Below are 17,598 nucleotides of genomic sequence, written 5' to 3'. Positions count from 1 at the left end.
GAGTGATGGGGGGGTGAGTGACTGGGGGGGGTGAGTGACTGGGGGGGGGTACCTCTGGTGTCACACACATGCTCCCATACACACACTCCCATACACACACTCCCATATATACACACACACACACACACACACACAAGCACACACACACACCCATATATACACACACACACGGGGAGGGGGGGGAAAGGCCGCGACCACCACGCTCCTCCCCCACCCACCCGCGCCCATTCCCGCTCGTGGGGGGGGGGGGCAGGCCTCCCCCCCTCCCCCCCTCCATACCTCACACGGGCGTAGTGGAAGCTTTGGTGAGGTGGAGAGGTGGCAGGGTGGGTGGGAGTCACGTGGCGAGGTGTCCCCCAGCGGGCGCCCCAGGGGACAGTCAGCCCCGCCGTGGCCGCCACTGCCCTGCTCCTTCGCCGGCATGTCCCGCAGTGCATGGGCAAGCAGGTTTGCACTATGAAGCTAGTGGTTGGGCAGGCGATCAGCCCGGCATCCCCCCCCCCCCTCACCTCATGTGGCGGCTGCGCCGTCATGAAGTTAGCTGGCGGGGAGGCACGTGGTGAGGGAGGCAAGTGGTGAGAGCGCCCCCCCCGTACGACAACCGGACTGCAGCAGTGGGGACCTCCTGTCCCGGGCAGCGATCGGTCGATCGAGGAACAGGAGGAGGGGAGGGGGACAGCAGGAGGGGGACATTAGGAGGGGAAGGGGACAGGAGGAGGGGAAGGGGACAGAAGGAGAGGAAGGGGACAGGAGGGGAGAGCTAACGCAAAGGCGCGTACAGGCGGCAGAGGGCACAAGCAGAGAGCCGCGGTGGTGAGTAGGGAGCCATGTGGGGACCAGGGGGATCGCACGGGTTTGCTTGCAGGGAAGGAACACAGAGGGGCCGCAGCATGGAGGGATTGGAGAGTACTTACCCTCCAACATATCTCCGGCCAGAAAGAATGGCTGCTCGTTGGGGGCGGGCTCATATAGAGCCTGGCCGCGCGCCCACAAAGCCTGGGAGCGCGCACCAATCAGCTGTCAGGTAGGGGGAGTGTTTTTTTTTTTCAGCGCGAGCAGGGAAAATTTCAGCGCGAGCAGGAGAAATTTCAGCGCAAGCAGGAGAAATTTCAGCGCGAGCAGGAGAAATTTCAGCGCGAGCAGGAGAAATTTCAGCGCGAGCAGGAGAAATTTCAGCGCGAGCAGGAGAAATTTCAGCGCGAGCAGGAGAAATTTCAGCGCGAGCAGGAGAAATTTCAGCGCGAGCAGGAGAAATTTCAGCGCGAGAAGGAGAAATTTAAAAAAACACGTGTGCTGCTTGGGCCAATATTTACTCGCCCGGAGGTTAAATCCACACGCCCCGGGCGTGTAAATGTATAGCATTGTCGAACACTGTATGTATATGTATGTATATATATATATATATATATATATATATATATATATATATATATATATGTATGTATGTATGTATGTATGTATGTATATATATATGTGTGTATATAAAATAATTACCAGATCCAGATCCAATAATGGGACAACACACAGATGTTGATATTCAAAAGATGTGTATTAGAAAAACAGGGCGCTGCAACCAACGTTTCGATCCACGTAGAGGAACCTTCCTCGGTGGTGCAGCCAAAGAGTGACATTGACAGTCCTTTATACCCTCACCACAGTGGGTTCATACACGAAACAAACAATTAAAATCACGGAAAATGCGCAAAACTGATCAGCGGTACCTAATCAAATGCTGCAAGTCTATTGGTCAAAAATTACCTGGACCCGTATGCGCATATGGGATAAGCATCAGGTAATCTTGGAGTATATGGTTTGCTAACTGCTTCACTATTGACACAGTCACGGCAGAAACGGGCTAAAGCACAAAAGTACTAAAAAAAAAAAACAATGTATTGAATTCGTGGCATATGCGGGGTAAATGGACAAAAAATACCTCTGACGCATTTCATGCTAAGAGCACTTTATCTTTGAGGTAGTTTTTACCCCGCATATGCCACGAATTCAATAAATTGTTTTTTTCAGTACTGTTGTGCTTTAGCCCGTTTCTGCCGTGCACTGCGACTTTTCCGCCGCGGGGGATATATTTTCCTTGAAACCATTGATACGTCATCACGTTACGTTATACCGTGCACGAGGATTTACCCAGTGGAAGCAAACAGCCTAGTGTCCGCATTTCTGTTGGAGTAGCTTCCTCGCGGCAGACTGAGTGCTGGGATCACTTACGATCACTCCCCTTCACAACTATTGCAGCTATATCGGCGGTTTGACGGGATTCCTAAAGACGGTTCCGGTAACCTGATGTTCAAATATCCAATGCTATTTTTTTATCAGTTACCACGTGAGTGGGCAATTGTACTCTGTTTTTTAATAAACTGCTAATTTTCATACTTTAACACACTATGGAGTGTGCGCTTCTCATTTCTGTCATATATATATATATATATATACACATAGCACTTTTCAGCAGTAATACACGTGACATAATATTATAACACATAATGGGAATAAGCGCTTCAGACATAAAACAATAGGAAAACAAGTCCCTGCCACAAAGAGCTTACAATCTAAGGCCTGGGACATAGTGGTTTTGTCCGGGCTGAGACGCGCTGAGGCCCAGGGAAAGCGGTGCTTTCCCTGGCCTTACACAGCGCGCCGTCATGGGACGGGGGCGGACCAGTGACGTCACGGAGCTGGTTCGCCCTCATGGGGCGAACCGCTCACGTGACCGGCCCTGCGCTCCGGCGAGCGCAAAATTTCAAAACTATGTCAGACACACGCTTCCGCAAGCGTGCGGAAGCATACGCGAGCCCCTGCTAAAGCCGCTCTTATTGCGGCTGCAGGGGCTCAGTTTCGAGCAGCAGCGCGCCTCAGCGTATAAGCGCTGACCATGTCCGAGGCCTAAGTGAGAAGCAATATATATTTATTCTTTATTCCCTTTCGCTCCAGCGGTGGCTGCAATGCATTAAGTGGGCAACAAACCCTCTGGCACTGAAGGGGTTAATAGGGGTGTGGAAGTGTAGGCTTGTAAATGAAAGATCTTCATAAGTATACTAAGTGGCTAACATCACCTCTCCCTGACACCAGCTCCCACATCCCTGCTGTGTGAGCACCCAGGGGTCTATGTACAGTCTCAAGGCAAATGTGTTGCAAATCTGGGGCACAAACTGCTCCAGATGTATCAAAGAAGAAAAAAATCATATTACTTTCTTTTCTTTTTTTTTTTTTTCTTTCAATCTTTTTTTATTGCAGTTTTTGAGACATCATATTACTTTCAATGAGACTTTTTTTTTTATTTGATACACGCAGTGCAGGTATTTTGCCCCAGGATGGCTCCACTTTTGCCTTGGTACATACTGTATTTCCCCAGTAACTGTGCCTCTGGGTGCTATGTAGCTGTTTGCAGCATTACAGCAGCAGCTCTCTCCCCGCCCCAGAACGCCTTCTGCTCTCCAAACAAACAGGGCGGGGGCAGCCCTTTAAAATCCAAGAGCCCTGTTCACCTTCCCCAGTGCTGAGCCGAGGAAGCGTGTGCCGCTGCCCAAGGGTCCGATAGAGAAGTGTATCAGCGGATGGGGACCAGTTACAGAAGAGCATAGTCCCATTGAGGGCAGCGCTGTGACCTTCTCAATGTTTGTCCCTTCCAACGGAGAAGCTGACACTGTTGATAACTTGAGCAAGACAAAGATCACCATGCCAATGATTTAATGGATTTAAATGCCAATAAACGATCCAGCATGGAAGCTGTGTAACATCAAACTGTAGGAGTCAAGGCAACTATTTGACCACAAGTCTATGTTGTTTAAATGCCGAGAAAGTAACAAGCTCTCACTCTTGTTATCCACCATGCTTCACTGTCTCTTCGCATTGCTTGTTTTGGGGGGCAGCACTTTGGGATGTCAGCTGCCCTCAGACTGGAGACCCCTGAGTGAGGGATGCAGAGCTGAACTAGCTGAGATCATAGTGTTCGCAAAAGTGCTGGCTGTCCACCAGGAGATGTACAGCATGTACAACTACTTACCCTGGCAATACGAAGCCAGCGAGGGGGGGCTCTTCTATTCAGCTGAGATTGAGATGTTGTGTGACCAGGCTTGGGGAAGCATGTTGGAGGTACCGGCCGGATCCAGGCTTAACCTGACGGGACTTGGCTATTTCTCCTGTCACTCCCATACAGTCATGCAGGATTACTCCTATTTCTTCTTTCTCAGGTGAGTATACTCACTTCAGCTGCCCACTACAGTATGTCCAACTTGATGCAGATGGTGTATAATAAATGGGAGATCAGCAACATGGGTATGGAAGTGTAACTCCTTCACTGCTGGGGAAAATTCGCATGAGGTATACTTCAGTTATATTCAATGGAAATAATCCACGTGAAATATATCTATTCTTTTATGGAGTTAGTGACAAGGTAATTGGGCTTTGTTGCTGCATGTATTTGACATGTCAGTTGCACTTCTAAATAAATGACAACAATTATTGTACAGTAGGTACTTCAAGGGGCTATAAACAATATACAGTGTGCATACTCTGTTTAGTGTGTGTGTGTGTGTGTATCTATATATATATATATATATATATATATATATATATATATATATATATATATATATAGATACACACTATATATATATACACACACACACACACACACACACACACACACACACACACACACACACACACACACACACACATATATATATATAATTCTTGAGGAAGGTCCTGCAATAGGTCTAGATGTAAAAAAATAATAATAATCAATATTTACACTCATCAAAGTTTCCTGTGAGTGCCTGTTGAAAAATAAACTGTATATTTATTTATGTATTACATATACACACTTAACACAGTTGGGTAAACACTTCACTAATGGTAAACTGAGCTCCCTCAAAAGCAACTGTTTAACCTTTGAAATGCCCTATTCTGTATTCGGTGCACAAAGCAAAATGCCCAAGGTTTTGAGTTGGACTCCCTGAAACCTCATTTATTTAGTTGTTTATTTATAAAAAAAGTTTTCCCAGGAAGTAATGGATTGAGAGTTACCTCTCGTTTTCAAGTATGTCCCGGGCACAGACTTATGGTGACAGATACATCGTTACAAATACAAGGGTACATTGTGTTTGAAGAATACGGAGTCTACTTGGTCGATTTTATCCATTATTAATTCAGTTACTGATGTGGTTCTTCTCTAGTCATTGTCTTGTTAACTTTCTCTGACTCCCTCTCTGTCTTTTTTTGTCAACCTATGCCCTCCTCCTTCTCTGCCGCTTCTGTATGTCCCAGTGTGTATTACTATGTGTCCTGCCACCTCCCCCCCTTAAAGTCTACTGGGCATCATGGGGTTGGGAATCTCTGCGCTATAGTTTTATAGTAATATATTGTATATAGTATTAAAGTATTGTGACTCTGCCCTTATTACCACTTCATTGTATTCAATGCTTCAGTCTTACTGTACCTCACGGTCATGTAGGTGAGCGGAGCACAGTCCAACAAAATCCGGAACAGGATAGAGCAAATAAGAAAAATCCCAGGCCAACTCCAAAATAAGCAGATCAATTTATTAGCAAGCTAATGCCAAAAAACAGGGGCTTCACGAACGTACCAACGCGTTTCGTGCAAAGAGCACTTTATCAAGGTGTACAAGACTCAACATCATCTGCATTTTTATACCCACCTAATTGATCCGCCTTACCACCGTCACCTACATGACCGTGGATTTCTTACCCGTGGATGCACGTCGAGGATACAGTGGACGTCCTGAGAAGGTATACAGGTAACGGGCCACATCGCCCTATTATATATCCTGTCTATGCTGGACATTGTCATTTATACTTTACTATCTGGATTATTACTGTGTACCATCAACTGCGGTAGTCACGTGGACATCGCTAGGTGCATATCCATTTTAGTATTTGCATTTATTCATTAAGGACGTTGCATGAGTATCTGGACATTTATCCCTACACATGTTATACAAACCATATTGGACTAATTGAGCACTACATTCTACTGTTTTACTGTACCTCACACATGCTTGTCATACACACCTGTGGCCCAAGTGATGAGGTTTATAACCCCACAGAGGTATAGGACTGATGTGTGCAAAGAGAAAAGTACACAAACTGCCCAACTTTATCTACTACATAACCTGTAGAGTTTTTCCAGGTTCTGATCCCCTAAAATGAACCAACAGGAGAGCGCTACAGTACATACAAGTAGGTGGTGCCTATGAGCTATATTTACAGTGCTGTGCAATAAAACAAATTCCCTTGAAAAGGGTCGTAATGTGTTTTTCTAGGGCCGGTTGGTGTAATATGGAGTAGCACCGCTTAGGTAATATGACCCTATGTGTCAAAGTATCCTGGCTGCAAAAACAGGTTCATAAATCACTCTAAGATTTATCAAAGAGAGATATTTAATCGCTTTTAATTTTATTTGATTTTACATAAATCTGTTGCTGGTTTTTTTAACGCCATGGCTGGTGGAATCCTCAACTGCCCCTCTCCCTCTTTCATCCGACATAAAACAACAAGGCACAGTCAGTGAAAGTGGTAACAACGGTTTATTCACAATCGTATACATAAGTTAAGGGGACCTTGCCAGCACTCCGTATAGATGCAGAGTTCCAGATGAACTTAAGTGCTTCGTAGGCCAATCAAGATTCCATAACCAAGATTACGTGAGAGCAGAACCCCACAGCCTGCCGTTCACCATTGGGATGCAGCCTTGCCTCTTACCTCCATGAGAGGACAGCACCAAACTCTGTAACCTAGCATGGGCAACAAGGTGAAGTGGAGGAGAGAGCCACCTTTCTCTTCCGCTGAACTGATCTTAAGTGTGTTTCCCAGCAAAGTCCTGGAAAGCTGTGCTAGTTTTTTGTTGTTGCAAAAAATGTAATAAAATGTTCTGATTAACTATTAACCTCTTGATGTTTTTGGGGCAGGTCAGTCTTTAAAAGGGGAGAATGGAACCAGAGAGGCATTGAGTGGGCAGGACAGGGATGAGCTTTAGCAATAGGGGTTTCTGTATCTGCTGCCACCTCTTCTACTGTCCTCTTCCCTCAAGTTGGCTGTTTCTTCCTGATGTGCTTTCTATTAAAGCAGCAGCTTAAGCTGTAGTTTAAAAAAAAAAGTTTCCCCCTTTAAATCTGCAGTTCAAGCTGCCGTTTAAATCTCCCCCCCTCATTCAATATGTGCATCAATGCAATCTGCACACTGACAAGTGATTGGCTAAGATGGTGATCGATCCGTTCTTCTGTAATCGATCGCTGAATCAGGGGTGATTTAATTCACTGTTTGGGCTGCACAAGAGTACCCAGGAGGCAAAGTTCTGTGGGGGAGATCATGTGACCAGGCAGGCACTAGATACAATTGGTGCACTGCTAGAGAGAGGGCAGGGCTCAAGAGCCAGAGCCTGCCTCAGAAGAGGAAGGGGGTGTGACTTTGTAAATGGTTTCTATAGAAACAAAAATGCTTGTTACATTATAATAAATTTAAAATGTCTTTACATTTTTTTAAATGCTACAAGTATTTTCTCATAGTACAGAACTGATTTATTAAAAAAAAAAACACATGTAGGATATTGCTTGAACTGTTGCTTTAATATGCGCATCAATACTTTCCACACAATGAAAAGTAATTAGCTAAGTTGCCAATCGATCCATTCTCCTGTGATCGATAGGTGACGATTTGGCTTGGGGGTTCACTCAATGGCCGTCAGTGCAGCAGAAGAGGACCAAAGATGCAAAGTTCTGTGGGGAAGATAATGTGACCAGGCAGCCACTAGATACAACTGGTGCACTGCTAGAGGGAGGGCAAGGCTCAAAAAGGGGTGTGCCAGAGTCTGTTTCAGAAGAGGAAGGGGATGTGACTTTGCAAATGGTTGCTATAGAAACAAAAAATCTTTGTTAAATTATAATACATTAAAAATCTCATTAAGAGTTGTTTAAAAAGAAATGCTACAAGTATTTTCTCATAGCACAGAACTGATTTATTTAAAAAATAAAAAAAAAACACATGTAGGACATTGCTTGGGCTGCAGATTTAAAGCTGCTCTAAACGGGTCACTGGCTGGAAGTGGAGTTAGTGGTACATTATGGGAGCACCGGTGAGAGCTGAACCCAGTTCATATCCCAGTGTCAGCTCACCTGCCTCAAATTCCAAAATTAGACTGTAAGCTCTTTAAGGCATTGTGTAATTGTCCCTGTAAAATTCTATGTACAGCACTGCAGACAATGTCAATGCTATGTAAGAACAAAAATAAATAAGGTAATTGTGGAGACAAATGGACTTTGTCTTGCAAACTGTATGAATGTTCTTTGTTTCAATTTTCTACTGCTTTGACTTGTTTTGCTAACCAAGTTTCTTGCAATAAGCAAAGATAAAACATACAGGACACCCACAAGCTCATATTGAACCCCCAAAATAACCACAACATATATATAAGCATATAAGTGTCACAGAGGAGTGCTACTGAGCATGGCAATATATATATATATTTAAAACCTGAGACATAACATAAAACACAGACAGAGCTCAGTGCACATCCAGTAAAACTTATACACGGTAGAGTGCCTAAATATACATGTATAGATATCTATTAAATAAAATGGTCTTTTAGTTTAACATTTTGGCCAAATTGTTGTAAGCCCCTGAGCCACTACATGGCAGACCACATCTCAAGGGTCCTTAACACTAATATAAATCTTAATAACCTGTGCATTACCAGGAAGAATGATTTATAATAAATCTGTCAAAATTAGTTGCAAAGTTCTAAGTCTGATTGAAGCTTTTATTAACCTGTACATTACCAGAAAAAGCGCTCGGTATTAGATTTGTCACAATCACACTGCAAGCAAGCAAGTTCCCCTGAGAGTGGGAGATGCTATGGAGTGAGCTTTAAACCATTTAAATGTGGGAGGGAGTGAGCTTTAATTAGGCAGGAGGTTGCCACCCTCCAATCAGCTAAGACTAGCTGAACAAGAATTGTAAAACATACAGGACACCCACAAGCTCATATTGAACCCCCAAAATAACCACAACATATATATAAGCATATAAGTGTCACAGAGGAGTGCTACTGAGCACTACTTCAATCAGACTTAGAACTATAGATTCTGTGAGTGATTCCTTCACCTAATCACAATCACATCACTGGTACAGGGATATTTCCCAATTAGAGATACTTTGGTGTGTCAGCATTTTATTGCGCTTTTTAATTTTTCACTTACAGTTCTGGTAAGTGCATCTGCAAGGGGCCAAGGTTTATGTATGAGGTGTAAAGTATCAGCTACAGAGCTACGCGTATGCATACGTAAGGAGGTGTGTTTTAAGATGGGTCTTAAATGTGGATAGAGAAGGTGCTAGTCAGAAATTTAGGGGAAGGGCATTCCAGAGGTGTGGGGCAGTCAGTGAGAAAGGTTTAATGCGGGACATGGCTTTAGACACAAAAGAGGTAGAGAGAAGACATCCTTGAGCAGAACGCAAGAGAGTTGGGATGGTGTATAGCGAGAAATTAGGGCTGAGATGTAAGAAGGAGCAGAAGAGTGTAAAGCTTTAAAAGTGAGGAGGAGAATTGAGTGTGTGATAAAGGATTTGATAGGAAGCCAGGAGAAGGATTTTTAGCAGGGGAGACGCTAATACAGATTTAGGAAAGAGTAGAGTGATTCTGGCAGCAGCATTTAGGATAGATTGTTGGGGACACAGATGAGAGGCAGGAAGGCCGGAAAGCAGGAGGTTAAAGTAGTTTTAGCAGTCGAGCAACAGAGGAAAGGGCGTATAGTTGTAATATTGCTGAGGAAAAAACAACAGGTTTTAGCTACCTTTTGAATGTGAGAAGAGAAGTCTAGTGTGATCCCTAGGCAGCGTGCTTGTGCTACTGGGTGTATGATAGTGCTTCCAACAGTAATGTGAAAGGAGGTAATAGGGCAAGGGATTGGGAGGAAATATGAGGAGCTCCGTTTTTGACATGTTAAGTTTAAGTCGGCTGAGGGCCATCCCGAATGATATAGCAGAGAGACAATCAGAAACTTTGGTCTGTACAGCAAGTGTAAGGTCGGGTGTTGAAAAGTAAATTTGTGTGTTGTCAGCATAGAGGTGATATTTGAACCCAAGAGATGTGATTAGGTCACCTAGAGAGAGTGTGTAAAGAGAAAAGAGAAGAGGTCCCAGAACAGAGCCCTGGGGTACCCCCCACAGAGAGATCGATAGAGGAGGAGGTGTTTGCAAAAGAGACACTGAAAGTACAATGGGAGAGGTAAGAGGAGACCAAGGATAGAACTTTGTTACGGATACCAAGAGAATGGAGAATGTGAAGGAGAAGAGGGTGATCCCTACCAGTCTTTAGAAACTTTACAGACTGTAGGCCATTTCATTGATGCTGCTGCCAAAGCGAACTGCAGTGATTTTAATTTGGAGGTTCCTCTGGCCGCCAAAGGTTATTTCCCAAGAGGAAAAACTGCATTCATATGTGAGAACAGATTACATGCACAAAGGTTATAGCAAGGTCAATTTGGTTCCCAATTATTTTTTTTACGAAACAGAGAAAGTGCCCCAGCGCAGCGGGTACTTGCGAACTCTTGCTCAGCCAAGAAGAGCCAGAGAGATATGGAAAGTAGCTGTAATGAGAAGTGAAATTATGCTAAGAATTAACTTTTAATAGTTATTAACCACAAATATATGTCTAAACAAGACAAGCAAAATACACACAGCGAATGGACAAACGGTGCAGTAATTGTTTATAATGCAGTGAGAATTCACATAAGGATCAGCCTTATATAGGCACTAATGGTCTAGCCCTCAGTATTAATAAGGGGACAAAACTAGAAGTCATTATAATAATCAAAATACAGTATTCTCATTATTATAATGACTTCTAGTCATTATAACTATTAAAAGTACATTTTCGGCATCATTTCACTTATTACATCTACTTTCCATCACTTTATTGTGTGCAACACCCTGAGGTTTTTGGTGTCTGTCTATCTGTCTCTCTCTCTGTCTCTCTCTCTGTCTCTCTCTCTGTCTCTATCTCTCTCTCTCTCTCTCTCTCGCTCTCTCTCTCTCATTTGGAAACCCATTAGTTTTCGTCTTTTTTTGTATCAACCACAAGCAAAACAAAGAAAAGCTCCAAGAAAATTGAGGTCGATAACGTGAGGTGGCAAAGCTACTAACACATCATTGTGACCTGATTTCATTCCAGAATGGACGAGAATTACAACTTACTCCCCCATGGAGTGAATTTCCAGGACGCGGTGTTTGCAGATACGCAGGAGAACAGACGAATGTTTTCCAGTCTGTTCCAGTTTTCCAACTGCTCTCAGGGGCAGCAACTCACAGCATTTTCCAGTGACTGGGAAGTTCAAGAAGACAACAGGGTAAGATTTATTTGGAGTTACATTCAGAGGGCTTATAATGTCAGAACACACTCCACCGGGCATTACTTTAAGTTACTGCTTTATCAAGTGTGTGTGCTCACTTGCACACCATTACCCAGAATCCCTGGCTGCATTGGAAGCATGGAATGATGGGAGGTAATGGGGAGAAACAGGGTCGCTGACCTGTCTGAGACGTGAAGGTGCTCTCAAGTGGTATTTTTATTTGATGTACTTTATCAAACAAATAACACTTCTAACAGTGATCACAGCCATTAAACTGTACTGTATGTGACTTAAATATAATGAAATGGCCTTGAACTATTATCAATTCTTAGAAAAAGACATGGTGCCCACCAAGAAGTCTATAAACAAAATATTTAGTACAAAAGGTCGTTAGTCAATATCACAAATTAAAATGCATGATTCAAATACTGGTCAATTGTCCTTTTTTTATTGTGGAGACTCCCTGATTTTCAGTGAACAAAAGGTATAATTTTCTGCTTCCCTGAAGAATGTTGGAGTTCTTAGGGGTCAAATCTATATACTCCGAAGTGGTCATTCCGTCTATGGGAATTTTGGGCTAAAAATGTCCCACACAGCTGCTTTAGGAGATATAGAATTAACCCCTTAGAAATCTCCTGTATTTTTATCCCATATCTCGACTTGAGTGCACAAAGAGGTGGTAAAAGTAATATTTTGAGGCAGTTTCTGCCCTTACAAAGGTGGTGATGGATACTTCCTGACCGGGCACTGATATCTCCACAGATATTCCTTGTCAGGGCATGGACAATTCCCCTGGTACTCCCTGACTGGGCACAAATAATTCCTCTGGTACCCCTGACAGGGCACAGGTACTGTAACTCTCTTGATACTCCCTGACAGGGTATGGATAATTCCCCTGATACTCCCTGACAGGGTATGGATATCTCCCCTGATACTCCCTGACAGGGCACAGATAACTCCCCAGACAGGGCATGGATAACTCCCCTGATACTCCCTGTAAGGCACAGATAACTGCCGTGATACTCCCTGTAAGGCACAGATAACTGCTGTGATACTCCCTGTACGGGCACAGATAACTCCCCTAATACTCCCTGTACGGGCACAGATAACTCCCATGATACTCCCTGTACGGGCACAGATAACTCCAGTGATACTCCCTGTACGGGCACAGATAACTCCCCTGATACTCCCTGTAAGGGCACAGATAACTCCCCTGATACTCCCTGTAAGGGCACAGGTAACTCCAGTGATACTCCCTGTACGGGCACAGATATCTCCCCTGATACTCCCTGTAAGGGCACAGATAACTCCCGTGATACTCCCTATACGGGCACAGATAACTCCAGTGATACTACCTGTAAGGGCGCAGATAACTCCAGTGATACTCCCTATACGGGCACAGATAACTCCTGTGATACTCCCTGTAAGGGCACAGATAACTCCCATGATACTCCCTGTAGGGCGCAGATAACTCCAGTGATACTCCCTATACGGGCACAGATAACTCCTGTGATACTCCCTGTAAGGGCGCAGATAACTCCAGTGATACTCCCTGTAAGGGCACAGATAACTCCCGTGATACTCCCTATACGGGCACAGATAACTCCAATGATACTCCCTGTAAGGGCACAGATAACTCCAGTGATACTCCCTGTAAGGGCACAGATAACTCCCGTGATACTCCCTGTAAGGGCACAGATAACTCCCGTGATACTCCCTCTACGGGCACAGATAACTCCCCCGATACTCCCTGTACGGGCACAGATAACTCCCCCGATACTCCCTGTACGGGTACAGATAACTCCCGTGATACTCCCTGTACGGGCACAGATAACTCCCCTGATACTCCCTGTAAGGGCACAGATAACGCCCCTGATACTCCCTGTACGGGCACAGATAACTCCCCCGATACTCCCTGTACGGGTACAGATAACTCCCGTGATACTCCCTGTACGGGAACAGATAACTCCCCTGATACTCCCTGTACGGGCACAGATAACTCCAGTGATACTCCCTGTAAGGGCACAGATAACTCCCGTGATACTCCCTGTAAGGGCACAGATAACACCCCTGATACTCCCTGTACGGGCACAGATAACGCCCCCGATACTCCCTGTACGGGTACAGATAACTCCCGTGATACTCCCTGTATGGGCACAGATAACTCCCCTGATACTCCCTGTACGGGCACAGATAACTCCCCCGATACTCCCTGTACGGGCACAGGTAACTCCAGTGATACTCCCTGTACGGGCACAGATAACTCCCGTGATACTCCCTGTACGGGCACAGATAACTCCCCTGATACTCCCTGTACGGGAACAGATAACTCCCGTGATACTCCCTGTACGGGCACAGATAACTCCCCTGATACTCCCTGTACGGGAACAGATAACTCCCGTGATACTCCCTGTACGGGCACAGATAACTCCTGTGATACTCCCTGTACGGGCACAGATAACTCTCCTGATACTCCCTGTACGGGCACAGATAACTCTCCTGATACTCCCTGTACGGGCACAGATAACTCCCGTGATACTCCCTGTACGGGCACAGATAACTCCCCTGATACTCCCTGTACGGGCACAGATAACTCCCCTGATACTCCCTGCACGGGCACAGATTACTCCCGTGATACTCCCTGCACGGGCACAGATAACCCAGACGCAGTTTTGCACCTTATTTGTACGTTATAATTATTCATTTCTAATGCATATGATTCTTGTGCTAAACACTCTCACAGGTGCACAGCATGTTTTCGTCTACCCACTTTTATATGTTTTTGTGTGGGCTTGTTAATCTTTCAGATGACACAAATATATAGTCAGAGGGGGTTTATTCATTAAACTGCACTAGAACTGATCGGCACTATCAGACTTTCACTGACTTCAGTGGTAGTTTTCATTTGATACTGCCCCGTTTGACACTTTCTCAGTGTAATGGTATGATGTTACTCGGGGATATGGACTGCCACTTTTTTAATGGCACACTTGGCATACCAATACTTTTTATTTACAAACATATATTCCATCAACCTCTGAGAAAAATAAAGAGTGACACACTGTCATTACCCAGAATCCCTGGCTGCAGTGGAAGCACTCTTTGCTAAGTGATAATGGCGAAAGACAGGGGTTGCAGACCTGTCTGGGAAATGCAAATGCACCACAAGGGGTATTTCTATTTACCGTACCCTGTATGGTAGAGGGGTGTTTATTTTTTTACCCACCATGACTTTTTTAATGTCTGGTTATATCAACCTCTGCAAATATTTTTGGGGGATACTTATCACTTTATTGAAAGGTGAATTATTATTTGTAGGTAGCATTTCATTGGCTGTTTGCCTAGTATTGTTTTGATAGGTCCAAGTCTTGCGTTCCCAGCAATAATTTCCTTTAGCTAATAACATCTCTAAATGTGCAGTATTTGTACGAGGAATGCATTCAGTGACCTCTCCTAAACCTTGCCCTCATACCAGTCTTCATGTCTAGTGACCAGTTTTATTTTCTTACTGCATTTTTTGCCCAGTAGACTGATCTGTCAACCACTTTGAAATATTACTCAAAGTGAAATGTCCTGTGTAGGAGTAGGCATGAAAGGAGGAAACGTCCTATTTGTGTTCATCAATCTTCAGTACTATTCATTTTACAACTAACATGTCCCTGCCTCGTGTGATATACACAGTGAACAAACTGCAGATGCTGCAAATCTGCATTTTCAGATTGTAGTCTAACTACTTGTATGTGCACCTATCGACAATAGGAGTGTAATAGACAAACAAGATCTATGAGAACACTCGTCTACGCCCATACAGGTAGTCCTCGCTATCCAACGTTTCACGTTACACGAAGGGCATATCCAACGCAACCCTATGGGCCATTTTTCGACGCCGGAATACATTATCCAATGCCTGAATGCGTTATCCAACGCTCACCTCCGCTGATTAACATGGCACTCACTTTACAACGGTTTCACTATCCAACGCTCTTTCCAGAATGGATTCTGTTGGATAACTGAGGACTTCCTGTTGTCTTGTATTCTGCATGGTTGAGACTTATCTGATTGAAGAAAGAATACAGAAGGATCGCATACGTTAGCGATTTTGAACCATCTCCGTGGGGAACCCCGGGCAGGCCATGTTTTGGTGATGCCAACCAATCGCATACAGAAGAGACGTGCAGACGTGTGTGCTCTGTAATTCATTGGGTATTCCTAAAATGTGGTTCCCTGAGGAGAGGGAAATAATGCCCTAGTTAGAATGTGCTTTCATAGACACATTGCTGTGAAGCTGTTACCCTGTGACATCCCTCCAATAGCTTCCCTGTGTAGACAATGAGACATGGATAGCCTTTAAATCACTGTTATGCCTGAAGGGCATGTAACAGATTTTCTTAGATTTCTTAGAAGACTCAGAAATATCACTTTAAACCTTTTTTCCCACTAAGTACCCAGTATTTTTAAGAACCGGGACCCTATTAGTCTCCCAGTCTGATTACACCAGTCATTGCTTTGGGAATCGCTGCCTAAAGGTGCAGTTCCCTTGAACACTGACCTATTCTTGAAAGTGAACTCAATATGATGCCCTTTAAAGCAGACTGTCAACATTATTGTTATATTTTTTTCCTAGTTGTGTTTGATTTTACTTCAGCTTGTATCTGTAAGGCCCCAGGGCCAGCAGTATAGTGTTCACATCATAACCTCTGCTGTTTATTCTTACTTGCTTCACCCCACCAGGCAGCACTGAACAATTTTCAGTCAGCCTCTCCCTTTGTGCCCTTAGAGCAGGGGTTCTCAACTCCAGGACCCCCCAACAGGTCAGGGTTTAAGGCTATCCCAGCTTCAGCACAGGTGGCTCAATGAGTGGCTCAGTTGAAGACTGATTTACACAGGTTTCCCTATCTCTAGATGTAGCAACCTTTTTTTGTGTCTGCGTATGCTCTGCCCGACGCATTCTACGATAGGTAGGAAAAGGCAACGTTTCCAATTCAATAAACTGCTACCAAAGTATGATTATATCTGTTTTCAAAAGGATTTTTTTTTTAAACCCAGTGATTATACCCTTAAGTAAATGGGATTATAATAATGGAGGGGGTATGTGGGGGCAGCTCCAAGAATTTCAATGTCGTTGCTTTGAGAGCACTGCATATTCTTTAGCTGCATTGGTTGGTGCTCTGCAGCGATCTTTATTCTGGTCCAACCGTTTACAATCCCTGGTACAGTACAGTGTGAGGATTGCAGTAAGACAGAAACCCCAATCATTGCACTAACAAGGGACTGCTTGTCAGTGTATCCTTGTAACTGTAATTCTATTCAAATCCAGATTAATACTTGTCTAAGAAGTATTAATTGCTCCTCAATAGATTTTATAGCCATGTAAGAAACTGGAGAAGGAAACCTATTTAGCTCACGAAAAATGCTTCAGGCACTTCATTGGTTTGAGGATTTGTAGACAATACAGTTGTCAGCCTTTTTTTTAGGTTATAAGTAGCAGAACACAAAGGGGGCACAGCTGTTCCTCGGTGAAAGAACATTGGAATAAAAAGGATGTAAACTCCCAAAAGGTTAAGCATTATTCTCTATATTCACTTGTACACATAAGAACATAGTAAATTACTTCCTAACTTGTTGCACCTTGCAAATTTCACCCTAGTGCATATAAAGAAAATAGTTGTAACGTTATTTTGTCAGTGGGGTGCATGTACAGTATGCATATGTTTCCAATTACATGATTTTATATATTTGGAAGCTTCGTTATAGAAACTCAAAACAGCAAGAAAACACACACATATTTTGAGGAGAAGAATATAGTGTTTCAATTAATCAATTAATTAAACAGTTTACATGTGCCTGGGATTAAAATCTGAGTGTGTGTGTGATTTGATAATTGCTTAATCTGAAAGCCAGGGCTGCATACCACTTTCCCGGGCCCAATAAGTAAGCATGGGAAGGATGGTGTTACAGGGAGTAATCTGATTGCCAATATTGGAGTCAGGAAGGAATTTAATTTCCCCTTGTGAGATACCATTAGATGATGTGTCACTGGTTTTTTTTGTTTGCCTTCCTCTGGATCTAATGTACTCTATGTACAAATATAGGATAAAGTATCTGTCATCCAAATTTAACAGGTTTAACTTGATGGACGTATATCTTTTAAGCTACCAGGGCTCTGGTAAGCAAACGGCTCTCCCTTAGGGGAGAGGGGAGATACTCTCTTGCTCCACAAA

The 17,598-nt window shown here is 43.9% G+C and overlaps 1 protein-coding gene across 2 annotated transcripts in view; it reads left to right on the top strand.

The window, feature by feature from the left end:
- Positions 1 to 17,598, top strand: part of CCDC3 (coiled-coil domain containing 3) — a 125,217-nt gene that overhangs the window by 17,740 nt on the left and 89,879 nt on the right. The window contains exons 1-2 of one of the 2 annotated variants that reach the window (XM_075599491.1): positions 3,522 to 4,205; positions 11,200 to 11,374. In XM_075599491.1, coding sequence (XP_075455606.1) covers positions 3,793 to 4,205; positions 11,200 to 11,374 — 588 coding nt within the window. In that variant the 5' untranslated portion in view covers positions 3,522 to 3,792. Of the gene's footprint in view, positions 1 to 3,521; positions 4,206 to 11,199; positions 11,375 to 17,598 lie in introns of those variants that run through there. The other variant, XM_075599492.1, reaches the window with a different exon arrangement.

Source organism: Ascaphus truei, chromosome 5, assembly GCF_040206685.1.
Source record: "Ascaphus truei isolate aAscTru1 chromosome 5, aAscTru1.hap1, whole genome shotgun sequence".
In the NCBI taxonomy this organism is placed as follows: Eukaryota; Metazoa; Chordata; class Amphibia; order Anura; family Ascaphidae; genus Ascaphus; species Ascaphus truei.
The sequence above is the reverse complement of the archived record's forward strand: the minus strand, read 5'-3'. Positions and strand labels throughout refer to the sequence as shown.